Source organism: Crinia signifera, chromosome 3 (assembly GCF_055691185.1).
Source record: "Crinia signifera chromosome 3, ASM5569118v1, whole genome shotgun sequence".
NCBI classification, from domain to species: domain Eukaryota; kingdom Metazoa; phylum Chordata; class Amphibia; order Anura; family Myobatrachidae; genus Crinia; species Crinia signifera.
Genome location: NC_139219.1, coordinates 231,613,179 through 231,631,279, shown reverse-complemented (window position 1 = coordinate 231,631,279; position 18,101 = coordinate 231,613,179). Strand labels below are relative to the sequence as shown.

At 46.6% G+C, this 18,101-nt stretch overlaps 1 protein-coding gene across 1 annotated transcript in view; it reads right to left on the bottom strand.

Moving 5' to 3' along the window:
• Nucleotides 1-846: 846 nt before the first annotated feature.
• BDH1 (3-hydroxybutyrate dehydrogenase 1) overlaps nucleotides 847-18,101 on the bottom strand; it is a 19,623-nt gene continuing 2,368 nt past the window's right edge. The window contains exons 2-7 of the mRNA XM_083177590.1: nucleotides 14,919-15,022; nucleotides 8,289-8,358; nucleotides 7,775-7,882; nucleotides 4,666-4,807; nucleotides 3,269-3,421; nucleotides 847-2,404 (exon numbers count right to left, since the gene is read on the bottom strand). Coding sequence (XP_083033716.1) covers nucleotides 1,935-2,404; nucleotides 3,269-3,421; nucleotides 4,666-4,807; nucleotides 7,775-7,882; nucleotides 8,289-8,358; nucleotides 14,919-14,986 — 1,011 coding nt within the window. The 5' untranslated portion in view covers nucleotides 14,987-15,022 and the 3' untranslated portion in view covers nucleotides 847-1,934. The remainder of the gene's footprint in view (nucleotides 2,405-3,268; nucleotides 3,422-4,665; nucleotides 4,808-7,774; nucleotides 7,883-8,288; nucleotides 8,359-14,918; nucleotides 15,023-18,101) is intronic.

Genomic DNA, 18,101 nt, shown 5'->3' with positions numbered 1-18,101 from the left:
CGTCTCACCCGGATTACCATATGTACGCCCAGCGTTTTCATGGGAACGCCCAGGAAATGTGGGGCGTACGCATATGGTAATGAGCCCAAACAGCCCTTCACGCCCCCCTCCACCTCCTGCTCGGATTGTTCCGACCGATCATTTTCTGTAGGGAATTCACGCCATAATCGGACATGTGCGGTGTTTGCATATGCGCAGAAAAGCCTCTGCACATGCGCAAACAATACATTGGTCATCTGACCGAACACGCAGCGATCCGACTCAATCAGAATAAGGGCCCTAGTGTCTAAACCTAACTGTCCCCTCCCGCAGCTTATAAACAATCCTCCCCCAAGTGCCTATAAATTATAAAAAACATGTTGACCTTTTCTGTGTCCACCATTTAAATGTTGACCTTTTAAACTGGTCAATCTTTTAACTGTCAACCTAAATGAATGTCAACCAGTTACCTGTAGACCTAATGTCCATGTTGACCTTTTGACCCTCTAGTGTTGATATTTTGAATTTTTATCACTTTATATTAGATCCACCATCCAGACACCCATAACCTTACTGACACAATAAAAGTTTTAGTATAAAGTGAAGAAAAGGCAACTGCTGCCATTCCCTGAGCGTATGCCAGGAAGGAGGTCTTCCTATTCTGCTATACAGATTCTGCTGCTCTGCATATCTTGCTGCTTGTATCCTTAATATAGTTTACATGCAAAAATCTGTTACTCCTGATTAAGGCATCATACAAACAATATAAATGAGGTAGATTTGCTTCTAAACAGGCAGACTGACAAAAGTTATGTTACTTTTGATAAAGCTACACCTATAAAAAAAAAGAATTTGATATATCCCATAAAAGGGTGATATGACGTGTTTACTTTGAAAAGCAATCTGTTGCTCAAGGCAGACTACCATATACAGTGCATTGGAAGTACTCACTTTTTCCACATTTTGTTATGTTACAGCCTTATTCCAAAATGGAATAAATTAATTTTAGCCTCAAAATTGTACACACAATACCTCATGATGACAACGGTAAAATTATTATTATTCTTTTTTTTTGAATTTTGCTAATTTATTCAAAATAAAAAACGAATGTAGTCCATACAGTTATAAGATATTGCATACAATCATTCGATTTCGACCACATCTCTGATAAATCGAATGATTGTTTGCACATTTTAGGGACCATGCGACACGATGCGTGGGCCCGCTGGTCAAATGTTGCGTCGATAAATAGTATGTGCTGCACATAATATCTATTGAATTATAAGAGCGATCGCATGTGGTTTTTAACCACATGCGATCGCTCGAATGCAATCCGCGGGTGAGGGGTGGAGGGAACGCTGGCGGGTTTGGGGAGAGGGGGCCAGAGGGACTGCTGGCAGAGTCTGCCTGGGTAGTTTAGTGCTGTGAAAGAGCGCTAGCGGGCAGCGGTGGCAACAGAATTTAAAAACACTGTTTAAAACACTGGGCAGCCCTTTGATTGGCTTAGCTTTCTCTCAGCCTATCAGAGGGACGCCCAGTGTTTAAATTTTTTTTTTCAAATTCTGCCACCACGCTGACCTCTGCCGCCATCGGCACGCGACATCTGGTGCTGAAAGGGGGCACTCTTTGCACCATAAGATGCGATCGCACTTTGATGTCGCATCGCAAAATCACGTGTACATAAGTATGTAAGTATGGGGGAAAATTGAAGCTCTGTGAATACTTTCTGAATGCACTGTAACAAATGCAGTTTGAGCTTTAGTATAGATTTGAAAAAAGTGAAAAAGTACAATTTTGAGTATTTGACAAAGCCTGTAATAATACCCTACTGTATATGGGAGCTACGTATTTAAAAACATGAGATAAAATACAGCATTCTGATTGGTCTGTTAAGTAAGGTAGTAAAGTTGTAATATGTAGTTATTTTGATTACACTGGCACTCAAAGGATGGTCCCTAATGAATATAAAGTTTATCAGATATGGCACCAGGCAGGTGTGTCATGACTTGCATCCTGAGCCACCAGTAGTAATCCATGGGGTGATAGCGAGTGTATGGAGTTACAGCAGTCAGAGCATGGGTGACAGCATCAACAACAGGCGATGTATCGGTTGAGCCGCTATTGCAGTATGTGTTCATCCTGGCAATCTTCTCATCAAAGTACTTCCTCCCATAATCCTTCTTCACAATTTCAGGCAACTCAGCCCACATCTTTTCCCCAATAGCTTTTATTCTTTCTGGGCTGTACAAGCTGGTGGCTGCGATGAAATTTCCAGGTTCAACCAGACTGACATTCACACCCAGCGGGTGCATCTCATAGCGCAAACAGTCGGAGAATGCTTCCACCCCAAACTTGGTAATACAGTAAGGGGAACGAGCAGGGTTTGCCATGCGACCCAACATACTGCTAACATTCACAACGCGGCCTGTAACAATACATATATAATAAGGATTATGGGCCAGAAAAGAATAGACATGGGACTCTCATACCATATATTATATAATAATACAGCCCCTTGGATAAACAATGTTTGACTACAATGTGGCAATTGCAAAGACAAATAGGGGCATATTAAATTAGCCGTGGGAGGATAGCATTGAAGTATAAATCCATTTCCTTCCATGGTAAACCCGTGGCTAACATGGTAACCCAACGACTCAGTGTTAAGTGCCCAGGACTATATGCTATCACACTCTCAGCTGCTGCAGTAAGGGCAAAAAGCCCTTAGGAGGCCCAGAACTATTCAACTGCAGCCTTGGTAAATCTGCCGGATGCACTTATCGCAGGCAGTAATTGAATAGTTCTGGACAGTGCAACAAGCCCGCAGTAAGTCCTGCGACTATTTGAATATGCCCCATAGACTAAGGTGAGGGAGCTCATCAGTCCCACAAGGGAATTTGCACCATGTCTGTGTTTCCTGATGTATGTGCACTGCAGGCACGTGTCATCTGGCATATTGTGTATATACTGTAGAGGCAGGGAGACCACAGAGGTTAAAGGGCCAGTATGGGTGTCTATTAGTTTAATTCTACAGTATATTAATTCTTAAAAAATCTTGTGCTGGCAATAGGCTACTCTAATTCTTTTTTTTCTGAGCTAGCCAGATATATAGCAAATATTATTAGTAGTAGTATTGAACGTTAACAATATTCCAATGGCAGAAGAAGTTGAAGTACTGTATAATAAAGTTTTTACAAGACCGTCATGGTTTTACTTAATCAATTACAAAAGCCGTCAATACTGTAGGTAATTATTGCCGACTGTGCATTGTAGATATCATTAATATTACCTTTAGCTCTGCGTATGAGGGGAAGACAGGCTTTAGTAACTCGGACTGTGCCCCACAGATTCACTTCAGCAACTTCCTTGTAGGTCTCCATACTGGTGAACTCAACTTCTCCAAACGTGGATATTCCAGCATTGTTAACAACACCCCATAATCCTGATGAAAGTAGAAAGATGACATATTCTGTGTGTGTTTTGCAATTGACGTTACATATTCTATCATGACACCCTTTCACACCATTTTTAGGTACAAGTAGTTAAAACCGTGATGGCTAACCTACAGCACGCGTGTCACTCGTGACACGCCAAGGCACTTTGACTGACAGGCAGACACAGGTCCGTCTGTTGTGGAGAGTGAACACCCTGAAGTGCTCAAGGGAAGCGGCTAAGCCAGCAACCAAGCTGCGCCGCCAACAGGAAGGGGACAGAGATAAACTTTATGCCACACTCTGTAATGCCTATTACACATTATACCAAACACCGTAATGCCCATTACATATTATGCCACATGCTGTAATGCCCATTACACATCATGCCACACACCATAAAGCCCATAACACAATATAACACACAATGTAATGCCAATTACTCATTAGAACACATGCTTTGATGCCTGATACATGTTACGCCACGTAAGTGCTGGGCAGAGAGCGGGGACAGCGGATGGGCAGAGAGCGGTGGGCAACCCACCCAATTCCCTTGATACATCAGGTGGGATGTATCAAATGCAATTCTTGTTCCCTGCTGCTGGTAGGGAGTCAAACCTGGAGATCATACTGTACGTGCAGCACGTATGGTCTCCAGGTCTGATCAGATCGGAAGTGAGACACATGCTATTTGTCCATCAAGTGTAATTCACTTTTCCGACCTTGTGAAATATATTTAATGATTCCTCCCCTCCCCCATGCTTTGATAAATGTTCCCCAACAAAGCATAGGCAGCTCCTTATCCTCTGGCTGCTGGTATCTCTATCCGTATCTATCACAGTGTGGCATATGTATAATGGGCATCACGGTGTGTGGCATATGTATAATGGAGCATCACAGTGTGTGGCATATGTATTATTATTATTGATATTTTTTGTAGTGACTCGCGACTCAAGGAAGGCTACACTTTTTTACGATTTTCGACATACCAAGCTGAAAAGGTTAGCATCACTGAGTGAGAGCTTTCTCATGAATAGTAGCAAGTGTCATTCAAGTGCCTTTCGCAAGCCCCAATAAGAGAAACTGTAATTCATAAAATAGACTCTATGGGACAGTGGGAACCTAAAGAATACCTCAGAAGACAAATAGCATACATCCCTGGAATAAGAACATACATCCCTGATGCCGTTGTGTTTATCTTTTGCTTTGCAGTGTTAAGAATATGCAGCATACTGTAATGGAAATATGGACTCACCCTTTTCTGGATCTTTCAAATTCTCTTTAATAGTTTCCAAAGCCTTGTCCACCTCTTCTGGCTTCACAACATTCAACTGTATGGTTTTCATCCTATCGCTCTTCATACTGTCCAGCTGCTGCACACCGGCATCTCCCTTGTCCTATTATTTATATGGCAACACAAGGGTATTAATTACAATCTGCTACAATGTAAATTATGCAAATGCATTTTGCTAACATGGACTGCTAGAGGACCAGTTTGGCCATCACTGATACTGCATATAATAGATTACAGACTTACTACCTGCAATTAACAGAATTAGATAGAGAAAACAAAAGGCAAGAGGTTGTAAAGAGGTTGCAAATGTGCACGCATGTGCAGTCACTTGATTATCGCTCGGCCTGCAAAATTGGCAGTCGTGTGATCAGTTCTAAATAACCCCCTTAGTTTTGGTTGGCGTTCAATAATACTACTATTTGCTATATATCTGGCTAGCTCATAATAAAAAAATCTGCACGTATACTTTGCGAAGACAGCTTGAGCTCATTTTTGTACCCCAGAGCCTGGGTGTCCCTGTCCATGCTGGCACGTATGTTAGATATATCTGTATGCATATCTTTTATATACAACAGTAGCTCAGTACTTGGCTAGGGCAACAGTAGCTCAGTACTTGGCTAGGGCAACAGTAGCTCAGTACTTGGCTAGGGCAACAGTAGATCAGCACTTGGCTAGGGCAACAGTAGCTCAGCGCTTGGCTAGGGCAACAGTAGCTCGGTACTTGGCTAGGGCAACAGTAGCTCAGCGCTTGGCTAGGGCAACAGTAGCTCGGTACTTGGCAAGGGCAAAAGTAGCTCGGTACTTGGCTTGGTCAACAGTAGCTCAGTACTTAGCTAGGGCAACAGCAGCTCAGTACTTGACTAGGGCAACAGTAGCTCGGTGCTTGACTAGGGCAACAGTAGCTCGGTGCTTGACTAGGGCAACAGTAGCTCGGTGCTTGACTAGGGCAACAGTAGCTCGGTGCTTGGCTAGGGCAACAGTAGCTTGGTACTTGGCTAGAGCAACAGTAGATCGGAACTTGGCTAGGGCAACAGTAGATAGGCACTCTGCTAGGGCAACAGTAGCTCGGCACTCAGCTAGGGCAACAGTAGCTCGGTACTTGGCTAGGGCAACAGTAGCTCGGCACTTGGCTAGGGCAACAGTAGCTTGGTACTTGGCTAGGGCAACAGTAGCTTGGCACTTGGCTAGTGCAACAGTAGCTCGGTTCTTTGCTAGGGCAACAGTGGCTCGGTACTCGGCTAGGGCAACAGTAGCTCGGTACTCGGCTAGAGCAACAGTAGCTCGGTACTTGGCTAGGGCAACAGTAGCTCGGTATTTGGCATGGGCAACAGTAGCTTGGTACTTGGCTAGGGCAACAGTAGATCTGCACTTGGCTAGGGCAACAGTAGATCTGCACTTGGCTAGGGCAACAGTAGATCTGCACTTGGCTAGGGCAACAGTAGCTCGGCACTTGGCTAGGGCAATAGTAGCTTGGCACTTGGCTAGGGCAACAGTAGCTCGGTACTTGGCTAGGGCAACAGTAGCCCGGTACTTGGCTAGGGCAACAGTAGATCAGCACTTGGCTAGGGCAACAATAGATCAGCACTTGGCTAGGGCAACAGTAGATCAGCACTTGGCTAGGGCAACAGTAGATCGGCACTCTGCTAGGGCAACAGTAGATCGGCACTCTGCTAGGGCAACAGTAGCTCGGCACTCAGCTAGGGCAACAGTAGCTCGGTACTTGGCTAGGGCAACAGTAGCTCGGCACTTGGCTAGGGCAACAGTAGCTTGGTACTTGGCTAGGGCAACAGTAGCTTGGCACTTGGCTAGGGCAACAGTAGATCGGCACTTGGCTAGTGCAACAGTAGCTCGGTACTTGGCTAGTGCAACAGTAGCTCGGTATTTGGCATGGGCAACAGTAGCTCGGTACTTGGCTAGGGCAACAGTAGCTCGGTATTTGGCATGGGCAACAGTAGCTTGGTACTTGGCTAGGGCAACAGTAGATCTGCACTTGGCTAGGGCAACAGTAGCTCGGCACTTGGCTAGGACAACAGTAGCTCGGCACTTGGCTAGGGCAATAGTAGCTTGGCACTTGGCTAGGGCAACAGTAGCTCGGTACTTGGCTAGGGCAACAGTAGCCCGGTACTTGGCTAGGGCAGCAGTAGATCAGCACTTGGCTAGGGCAACAGTAGATCAGCACTTGGCTAGGGCAACAGTAGCTCAGTACTTGGCTAGGGCAACAGTAGATCGGCACTCTGCTAGGGCAACAGTAGCTCGGCACTCAGCTAGGGCAACAGTAGCTCGGTACTTGGCTAGGGCAACAGTAGCTCGGCACTTGGCTAGGGCAACAGTAGCTTGGTACTTGGCTAGGGCAACAGTAGCTTGGCACTTGGCTAGGGCAACAGTAGATCGGCACTTGGCTAGTGCAACAGTAGCTCGGTACTTGGCTAGGGCAACAGTAGCTCGGTACTCGGCTAGGGCAACAGTAGCTCGGTACTCGGCTAGGGCAACAGTAGCTCGGTTCTCGGCTAGGGCAACAGTAGATCGGCACTCGGCTAGGGCAACAGTAGCTCTGTACTTGGCTAGGGCAACAGTAGCTCGGTACTTGGCTAGGGCAACAGTAGCTCGGAACTTGGCTAGGGCAACAATAGCTCGATACTTGGCTAGGGCAACAGTAGCTCGGTACTTGGCTAGGGCAACAGTAGCTCAGTACTTGGCTAGGGCAACAGTAGCTCGGTATTTGGCATGGGCAACAGTAGCTCGGTACTTGGCTAGGGCAACAGTAGCTCGGTATTTGGCATGGGCAACAGTAGCTTGGTACTTGGCTAGGGCAACAGTAGATCTGCACTTGGCTAGGGCAACAGTAGCTCGGCACTTGGCTAGGGCAACAGTAGCTCGGCACTTGGCTAGGGCAATAGTAGCTTGGCACTTGGCTAGGGCAACAGTAGCTCGGTACTTGGCTAGGGCAACAATAGCCTGATACTTGGCTAGGGCAACAGTAGATCAGCACTTGGCTAGGGCAACAGTAGATCAGCACTTGGCTAGGAAGACTGTAGCTCAGTAGACAGATCTTAAAATGATATTCGCATACCTTGAACAGACATCCAGCAAACACAGTAAACCCTTTGCTGTGTAAGTGCTTAGCGAACGAAAATCCAAATCCTGAATCACATCCTGTGATTAGTACAGCTTTATCGGCCTGAAAAATTTAAAGAAATATTAATATATTAGTATATAGCTATATGTATATATCAATATATGTATGTATATATACTTAGGTCCATAGATATGAGGACACTGGCACACATTTTACATATATACTGTATTCAAGTTATTTATATGTTGACTGTGGTTTTAAAGTGCATATATATTTTATATTTAATTAGCTAAGAATTTGTTTTGTGAGAGCTACTGCTCCACATTTACAACACTGCATTTTGATGGTTCAGGTGTCACGTGATAGAGTGTGTGACACACCTGTAGATGAGCAATAAGTGGTCTTTGTTGTTGAGGAATAATGTGTCAACCAGTGATACTAGCCAGTGCCTCCCCAGCAACTGACATCACCGCACATCAGGGATCACATGTAACATTGGAATACATACCCCATCAGTGTGACTTGCATAGGAGCGACTCGCAGCTGAGGTAGCAACAGAAGACAGCCTCTGCAGGAGTCTATAGCAAGAAATATGATATATTACCAGGAGGCTGTGATATGCTACTGTATGTACACTTTTATGCAAAATCAAAATGTATTATCACTATAGCACTAGATGATAGATGAGGCCACTCTCACTAGCACACTAGAACACTTTGCCCTCCATCTGCAACCCCAGCAATCAACATACTGCAGTGAGTTACCTGCCTCATCATCACCTACAGTCTGCACAACCTGGACACTGATCTCCATGCTGAACTAAATGCTGTCACACACTGCCTCTGTCTCACTTATACATTAACTATACTTCCTGTAGGCTCTCCACGCTTCCAGTATATCACCTTCTCACTACTCATTCTAGGCCACTCCAACCTCATTCTATATCACTACTCTGATCAACTTTACACAGAAATATGGCTCCTAGATCCAGTCCCATACTAGTCCTTGCTGTCAGGTCTCACCCCCTCTCAACCTCCACACCTTTCACACGCACCCACAACCCACACAACCTAATTACTATCTCACCTGTCCCCTCCCTTCCTTTCTCCTGTGCTCTCTGGAATGCTAGATCAGTCTGCAACAAGCTCCCAACTATCCACGACCTCTTTATCTCCCACTTTTTTAACCTTCTTGCCATCACTGAAACCTGGCTGTCCGCATCTGACACTACCTCCCCTGCTGCCCTCTCTTATGGAGGCCTCTCCTTCACACACTCGGTCAGACCGGATGGCCGCCAGGGTGGAGGAGTGGGCATCCTCCTCACCCCCAACTGCACCTTCCGCGCCATCCCACCTGAGCCCTCCCTCACATTCTCCACCTTTGAGGTACACACTATCCGCCTCTTCTACCCCATTCACCTCCTTGTGGCTGTAATCTACCGCCCCCCTGGCCCCTGCTCCCCTTTCCTTGATAACTTTGCTGCGTGGCTTCCACACTTTCTCGCCTTTGACCTCCCCTCTATCATCCTCGGTGACTTTAACATTCCTGTTGACATCAATAATGCTGCCTCCTCTAACCTTCTTGACCTTACCACCTCCTTTGGACTTTCTCAATGGACCTCTACCCCCACTCATAATCTCTGACACTCCCTTGACCTAGTCTTCACCCACCATTGTAATCTCTCTGATTTCTCTAATTCTTCCTTCCTACTCTCTGACCACAATCTGCTCTCTTTCACCCTCTCATCCTCCCCTCTCCCCTCATTGCCCAGACCCACAGTCACCAGACGTAACCTCGGGTCTCTTGACCCCACTGTCCTGTCTTCCCTGGAGACTTTACTCTCTCCTCTCTCAACCATGACTTGCCCCAACCAGGCTGCCTCTTTCTATTACTCTTCTCTCACCTCTGCTCTCGACTCTGTAGCCCCCCTCCACACTGTTCCCCTTCGACGCTCTAAACCACAACCCTGGCACAACAAAATAACTCGATTCTTGCAAAAATGTGCACGCTCTGCTGAACGCCTCTGGAGGAAATCTCACTCTCTGGAAGACTTCCTCCATTTCAAGTTTATTCTCTCCTCCTACAGCGCTGCTCTCTCCTATACCAAACAATCTTTCTTCAAATCTCTCATCTCTTCCCATTCCTCCAATCCCCAACGTCTCTTTGAAACTTTCAACACTCTACTTCGCCCTGCACCACCCCTCCTCCCTTCATCCCTCACTGCCACTGACTTTGCCTCCTTCTTCCTCTCTAAAATTGAGGTTATCCGACATGATATCTCCTTCCATACCCCCTCTGCTGCCCACCCACCCCAATCATCCTCCCCTACCAACTACCCCACTCTGTCATCCTTCTGCCCTACTACAGCTGAGGAAGTCCACTCCCTCATCTCATCCTCTCCCCCCTCTACCTGTCCCTTGGACCCTCTCCCCTCCCGTCTCCTCAGTTCCCTCTCCCCCACTGGCTGCTCCCACCTTGCTCACCTCTTTAACCTATCTCTTTCTACTGGCATCTTTCCCTCACCCTTCAAACACGCTCTGGTCTCGCCTATTCTTAAAAAACCTAACCTGGACCCTTTATCTCCCACAAGCTACCGCCCTATCTCTCTTCTCCCATTTGCCTCTAAAATACTAGAACGGCTGGTTTACAGGCGTCTCACCAGCTACCTGTCTGACCACTCCATCCTAGATCCCCTTCAATCTGGCTTTCGCCCACTTCATTCCACTGAGACTGCCCTAGTGAAAGTCACCAATGACCTGCTGTCAGCCAAATCCAAGGGTCACTTCTCCCTGCTTATCCTTTTGGACCTATCTGCTGCCTTTGACACTGTGGATCACCCTCTCCTCCTCCACACACTCCAAAACATTGGCCTCTCTGGCACAGTCTTCAACTGGTTTTCCTCTTATCTCTTCAACCGTTCCTTCTCAGTCTCTGCCTCTGGCTCTACCTCACCACCTTCTATCCTTCCTGTCGGGGTCCCTCAGGGTTCCGTCCTTGGCCCCATTCTGTTCTCTCTGTACACCTCCTCTCTGGGTGCACTCATTAACTCCTTTGGCTTCCAATATCACCTCTATGCAGATGACACCAAAATCTACCTCTCCTCTCCTGATCTGTCCCCCACTGTTTTCTCTCAAGTTTCCAACTGCCTCGCTGCCATCTCTACCTGGATGTCTGAGCGATTTCTGAAGCTGAATATGGACAAAACCGAACTTATTATCTTTCCCCCACCCAGAGCTATGCCCCCTACTAATATCTCTATCACTGTTAACAACACCATCATCTCCCCTGTTCCCCAACTCCGCTGCCTGGGTGTCACTCTTGACTCCTCCCTCTCCTTTGCACCCCACATCCAAGCCCTAGCCCATTCTTGCCGGTTCCAGTTACGCAACATTGCTCGCATCAGGCCCTTTCTCTCACAGAGTGCAACTAAGCTGATCATCCACTCATTGGTCATCTCACGGCTTGACTACTGTAATGCTCTTCTTACCGGCCTTGCTCAATCCCAACTAGCTCCTCTCCAATCTGTCCTCAATGCTGCAGCCAGGCTTATCTTCCTCTCCCGCCGCTCTAATTCTGCTACTCCCCTTCAACAAAATCTGCACTGGCTTCCATTCCCCTACAGAATCCTCTTCAAACACCTCACACTCACATACAGGACCATCTCTAATTCCATTGCTCCATATATCTCTAACCTCATCTCCATTCATACACCCTCCCGCCCTCTACGGTCAGCTGACGACTGTCGTCTCTCCTCCATCCTGATCACTGCTTCCCATGCTAGAGTACAGGACTTTGCCCGTGCTGCACCCCTTCAGTGGAACGCACTCCCTCGCTCCATTAGACTCTCCCCGACCTTGCAAAGCTTCAAACGGGCACTGAAAACTCACCTATTCATCAAAGCATACCCTTCCACTGCATAAACCAGCTGGTTCTCCGACCCCTTGCCTGTTTCCTGTTTACATCCTGCTATCTAACCACCACCCCCTCGCTTGCACCTCTTGTAATCTGTCTGTCTCCCCTTCCTACTAGATTGTAAGCTCCTCCGAGTAGGGCCCTCTTCCCTCCTGTTGTCAAAGCCCACTTCTCTTCACATTTCACTCACAGCTCTCCTTTACTCCAACACTCAGTGACCATCTTCGTCTGCATACTCCTCTCCATCATTGGCCTCAAGCCTCTAGTTGTATGTTGATTGGGTCCTCACTACTTACATTTAAGCTGTAATGTGTATTGAACTGTGGCGCTCTTTATTTGTACTGTATTTTTGTTATTTATTCAATGTTATGCCAAGTTTTGTCTCCCTGTATTGTTCCTTTGTACGGCGCTGCGAAACACTTGTGGCGCCTTATAAATAAAATTATAATAATAACTAGCAGTCGCCATAGTGGTAGAGTGGCCACTCCGACCGCACACAGAGCTCCACAACCCAAGGCTCGCAGCCAGGAAGCATCATTTAGACACTGCACAGGCTCCCATGATAGAGATCTTTCTGCCTACGATGCTATCAGGAGTAGGTAAACAGTAAAAGGGATGAAACCCTAAAAAAAAAAAACCCTACATATTGACTTTGCTTATCCTGTGGACACTGTACAAAAGTGGTATGACCTTTTGATATATCTACTTCATTTATCTCCATGGAGGATTGCCTACTCTACAACTGATCCACCTTGTCACATGAAGAGGGGATGTAATAGGGCGTGAGAATCGGAAAGTGAGAGATTTGGTGGGAATTCTCCAGTTTCCTTCAAACCAGCAGTGTAAATGATTGCCGCTGTAAAAGAACAGGAGAATTCTCAGCAGGGGGTGATTCAGGTTGACTCGGTAAGCTGCAAAACTCACAGCTTACTGAGTCCATGTAACGCCGCTCCGCCACCCCGGCGAATGCATGCCCCCCCTGCCACCATTTCCCCATCGCAACCATGCAAAGACACATCCCCTCGCATGTCCCTACAACAGGGGAAATCATTCGATGGTCGGCGACCATCGAACGATTTCCCCTGCCTTCGCAAATACAAGTCAGTGGAGACTGACTTATATTGCAGGACGGGGATAAAAGACACGGGGCGCCACTGGCACAGCAGGTCCCACCCGCAACTCCATGGGAATTCCAAGCGTTTTCATGGGGATGCCCTGAGTCCGTTGCCCCATGCCCCCGGCTCACACCGGGTGAACGGCCCCGGCGACAGTGCAAATTGCAGTCAGGGTTTGCGCCTGTGCAGAAATCCGCCTGTGCAAACCCCGACCATCGGGGCAGGGGCCAATTTCGGTTCACTACGAGTGAACCAGAATCGGCCCCCAAATCTCCACTTTCTGATTCCCACCATGATGTCTATATCTATATTGATATGTGTAATAGATATTAGTAGTTATTATTAGAATATGGACTTGTCATACTTAATAAATGTGTTTTATTTCTGATATCTTGTGATTGTGAGTGAATTCTTCCATACCAGCTGTAGAGCGAAGCTCGCAGCTTACCGAGTCCCAGAGAGGCCACCCCGGCAAATACACGCCCCCTCCCTCCGTATCCCCTAGCATGTCCAGCAGCATCAGAAATCATTCGATGGTCTCCAACCATCCAATGATTTCTCCTGGACTCGTAATTAGAAGTCAGTGAAGGCCTCATTTACATGGGAACGCCCATGAAATGCTGGGTGTTCCCATGTCCTGCTGCCGCCACCCCCCCTGTCCTGCTGCCGCCACCGTGCCCCCTCCTGTGCAGGTCGGCAAAGGTGCCCGCGCAGAAGCCCTGCACATATGAGAATATGCAGAGAACCATCAGTCCCCGGTATGAAACCGGCGGGAACCGGATGGATTAGAATCGGCCCCAGAGTCTGTTATCAGTGACACATTCTTTTATACAGGATTTGTATAATGAAAAAGAAACAAACCTAAGTTAGACATTATCTTACTTCTGGCCGCTCACCTGCTGCTGGTTGCCAGGTAAACTGAACTTTGATTTTGTTTATAGGTCCAGCAGCATTCATAGCGAATTGGATGTAACAGGCCTTGTAATAAAGTCATCACCCTTATACAGATTGAGCCCAACCATTAATTGTATGTACTGAGAATTTTGAATGCTCCTTTTTATAGATTAAATCCATATCATATAATTTTCTCATTTTTTCACAATAATAATAAAAAAATACTATTGAAAATAATGATGTAAAAACCAGTAACTCACATAAGACTTTGAGGGGAAAATAAGAGGGAAAAAGAGTCTCGGGCTATACCGCCAGTGCACCCCTCTTTTTTACCCGACAGGCTGCTAGTGGAGGTTTAGAGTAAGCCGGCGGGAATGTTAGGGGTCGGGGTGTCAGGGGGAGAAATACTCATGGAACAGTGATCCTCAGATACCTGCGCCAGAACCGATCCTCATGTGACCACAAGTACCCAGAGGGGGAGGAGTTCAACAGTAGGTCAACAGTGTCTAGTTAGACAGTCAAAAGCTTGACCACTGTTGACAGTCCAAAGGTGGACACATGAAAAGGGTCACCATGCATTAGTTCAACATGGTCAAAAGTTCGACACAAGCAAAAGTTTGACATGTAAAAAACTTGACATGAGTTTTTCATGATTTTTTTTATTTATTGACTTGTTCCTACTTTAACATTCCCATGGGCAAAGAGGGAGAATATAATAGTGCCCATATCGACATGTAGACACCCCAACATTTTTTCAAAACTAATGTAAACCTATTTCCTGTCAACCTTTATTTGTGTCCACCCTGTGCATGTGTCGACCTTTTGACCATGTTGATCTTTTTCATGTGTCAACCTTTTGCCGACGAATAGTGGTTAACCTTTTGGTTGTCTACCTAGACACTGTCGACCTAACAACCTGTTCCCCCAAGAAGAATAGGCTGATGCCGCCACGGGCGGAGACTAGACCACCGGAAACTGGTTTGACTGGTTTGAATACACCAGTTTCAGATTCTGAGCGTGTGGGCAGGGGTCTCTTTCCACTTTTGTCTGTTATTGCCCTGTCATGTTTTGTTACTGTTTTATTCCCATTTGTGAAGCGCAATATAAGTAATTTTTAATAAATGAAATAATAAAGATGTGTACATTGAATACTGAATCAAAAAAATCTTTTTTAATCTAGTGTTTGTGTATATGTAGCCACAGAACAATGTGCATACCTGAAATTATTAGCATGATCCCTGGTGTACAGTGTCCTGAGGTGACAGCAGGTCCAGGCAGACAGCATTGTTCTCCTGCGATAATTCCAATTCACCTTTCACTTCTATAACAGAAAGACACCATTCCCGTCTTTATTTCATCTGTAAGCAGTATCGCCACCCTAGCACCATAGCTCGAATTCAGAATGGATCAAAGAATCCACAAATCGAGCTTATTCGCATAGCAAGGGACCAAATAATGAAAAAATATCCAATATCGAAAGTTTGATTGACATGAAGTCAGTGTTTTGGGGTGGAAACATGGCTTCTGGGTGTGTTTGTAAAACATAGGCATGCCCATGCTTTTTTCGTGTGGATCTCTGACGTCAGTAATGACCCCTTCCGGCCTGATACTTGAGGAGATTAGTGGAAGCCCTAGACTGGCGCAGATAAAAAACTGTTCGATGGTTCGGTTTTTGCGAAAAAGATCTGCACAAATATCGCTGTTTGCATTACACTCCATATTTTGCAGGGGTAGTCTTTTCTTCCTGTCTGGACAGCAACTTGCCCGCTGTACACTGCGAATTCTCTGGTTAGTAATCCCTGCTAAATTAGGCCCCAGGCCAGGTATCATATACTATAGCACCATGTCAGGGATAATATACTATAGCACCATGCCAGGGATCATATACTATAGCACCATGCCAGGTATCATATACTATAGTATAGCACCATGCCAAAGGTCATATCCTATAGCACCATGCCAGGGATCATATCCTATAGCACCATGCCAAAGGTCATATCTTATAGCACCATGCCAGGGATCATATCCTATAGCACCATGCCAGGGATCATATACTATAGCATCATGTCAGGTATCATATACTATAGCACCATGCCAGGGATCATATACTATAGCACCATGCCAGGGATCATATACTATAGCACCATGCCAGGGATCATATACTATAGCACCATGTCAGGGATCATATACTATAGCACCATGTCAGGGATCATATCCTATAGCACCATGCCAGGGATCATATACTATAGCACCATGCCAGGGATCATATCCTATAGCACCATGCCAGGGATCATATCCTATAGCACCATGCCAGGTATCATATACTATAGCACCATGTCAGGGGTCATATCCTATAGCACCATGCCAGGGATCATAGCACCATGTTAGCGATCATATCCTATAGCACCATGCCAGGGATCATATACTATAGCACCATGTTAGCGATCATATACTATAGCACCATGTCAGGGGTCATATCCTATAGCACCATGTCAGGGATCATATACTATAGCACCATGCCAGGGATCATATACTATAGTATAGCACCATGCCAAAGGTCATATCCTATAGCACCATGCCAGGGATCATATCCTATAGCACCATGCCAGGGATCATATACTATAGCACCATGCCAGGGATCATATACTATAGCATCATGTCAGGTATCATATACTATAGCACCATGCCAGGGATCATATCCTATAGCACCATGTCAGGGATCATATACTATAGCACCATGCCAGGTATCATATACTATAGCACCATGTCAGGGATCATATACTATAGTACCATGGCAGGGATCATATCCTATAGCACCATGGCAGGGATCATATACTATAGCACCATGCCAGGGATCATATACTATAGCACCATGCCAGGGATCATATACTATAGCACCATGTCAGGGATCATATCCTATAGCACCATGTCAGGGATCATATCCTATAGCACCATGCCAGGGATCATATACTATAGCACCATGCCAGGGATCATATCCTATAGCACCATGCCAAAGGTCATATCCTATAGCACCATGCCAGGGATCATATCCTATAGCACCATGTCAGGGATCATATACTATAGCACCATGCCAGGGATCATATCCTATAGCAACATGTCAGGGATCATATACAATAGCACCATGGCAGGGATCATATCCTATAGTATAGCACCATGTCAGGGATCATATCCTATAGCACCATGCCAGGGATCATATACTATAGTATAGCACCATGTCAGGGATCATATCCTATAGCACCATGTCAGGGATCATATCCTATAGCACCATGTCAGAGATCATATCCTATAGCACCATGTCAGGGATCATATCCTATAGCACCATGCCAGGGATCATATCCTATAGCACCATGCCAGGGATCATATCCTATAGCACCATGCCATGCCAGAGACAATGGCCCTTATTCTGATCGGTGCGGCCGGATCCGATTATGCGGCCAGGACCGTGCGTGCGAAACCCCGCCTTCCATACGGATCGCCAACTCCGTCCGTACGCGGTAAGAAGCTGGCCAAACGGACCGCACGTGTATTTTTCACGGAATACGCCTCCTCCATCTAAGGGAACCTCCCCCATCATTCGATGGTCGCAGACCATCGAATGGAGGACCGAGTGCTCCACCAGCTCCCGCAACCTCAGACCACACGGACATTTTTCCGTGCAAAGGCCGGGATCTGGGCGGGCAGCTGACATCCGGCGATGTCATATGTCCACCCCCTATACGTGCGTCACGGCCGCATTACCATACGTACGCCCAGCGTTTGCATGGGGACGCCGATGAACCGCGGGGCGTATGCATATGGAAATGAGCCCAAATAGCCCTTCACGCCCCTCTCCACCCCCTGTTCGGAGTGTTCACATATCATGCGGGATTTGGCCGTACGCCCCGCTCGCACATGCGCAGAGACGCCTCTGCACATGCGCAGACACAAAACATCGGCGGGCCGAACGCACGCGGATATATCCGCACCGACCAGAATAAGGGCCAATATGCTATAGCAGCACCGTACCAGGGGGATCAAATACTATAGCACAATACCAGGGATCATATACAGTACTATAACACCATGTCAAGGAGCTAAATACATTATTAGCAATAGGAGCTGCACAAACAGTTCTGTGACATTACTACTAGTGTAATGATGTCAGGCAGAGAAGTTACTGCACACTAAAAAGCGTCCCACAGATACAACTGAATCTACGTATAAATATAGCTCTGAACTACTACATCCTCCCTCGCACACCATCATTTTATTAATGAATCATGACCATAGGCGAATCTAGGGGGTGGTCCGGGGGTGCACAGGACCACCCATTACCCCATTTTGTAGCTGAGGGATGGGGCTTTCCAACAAGCCCAGCCCCGTGTCTCTAGCCCCCTGGG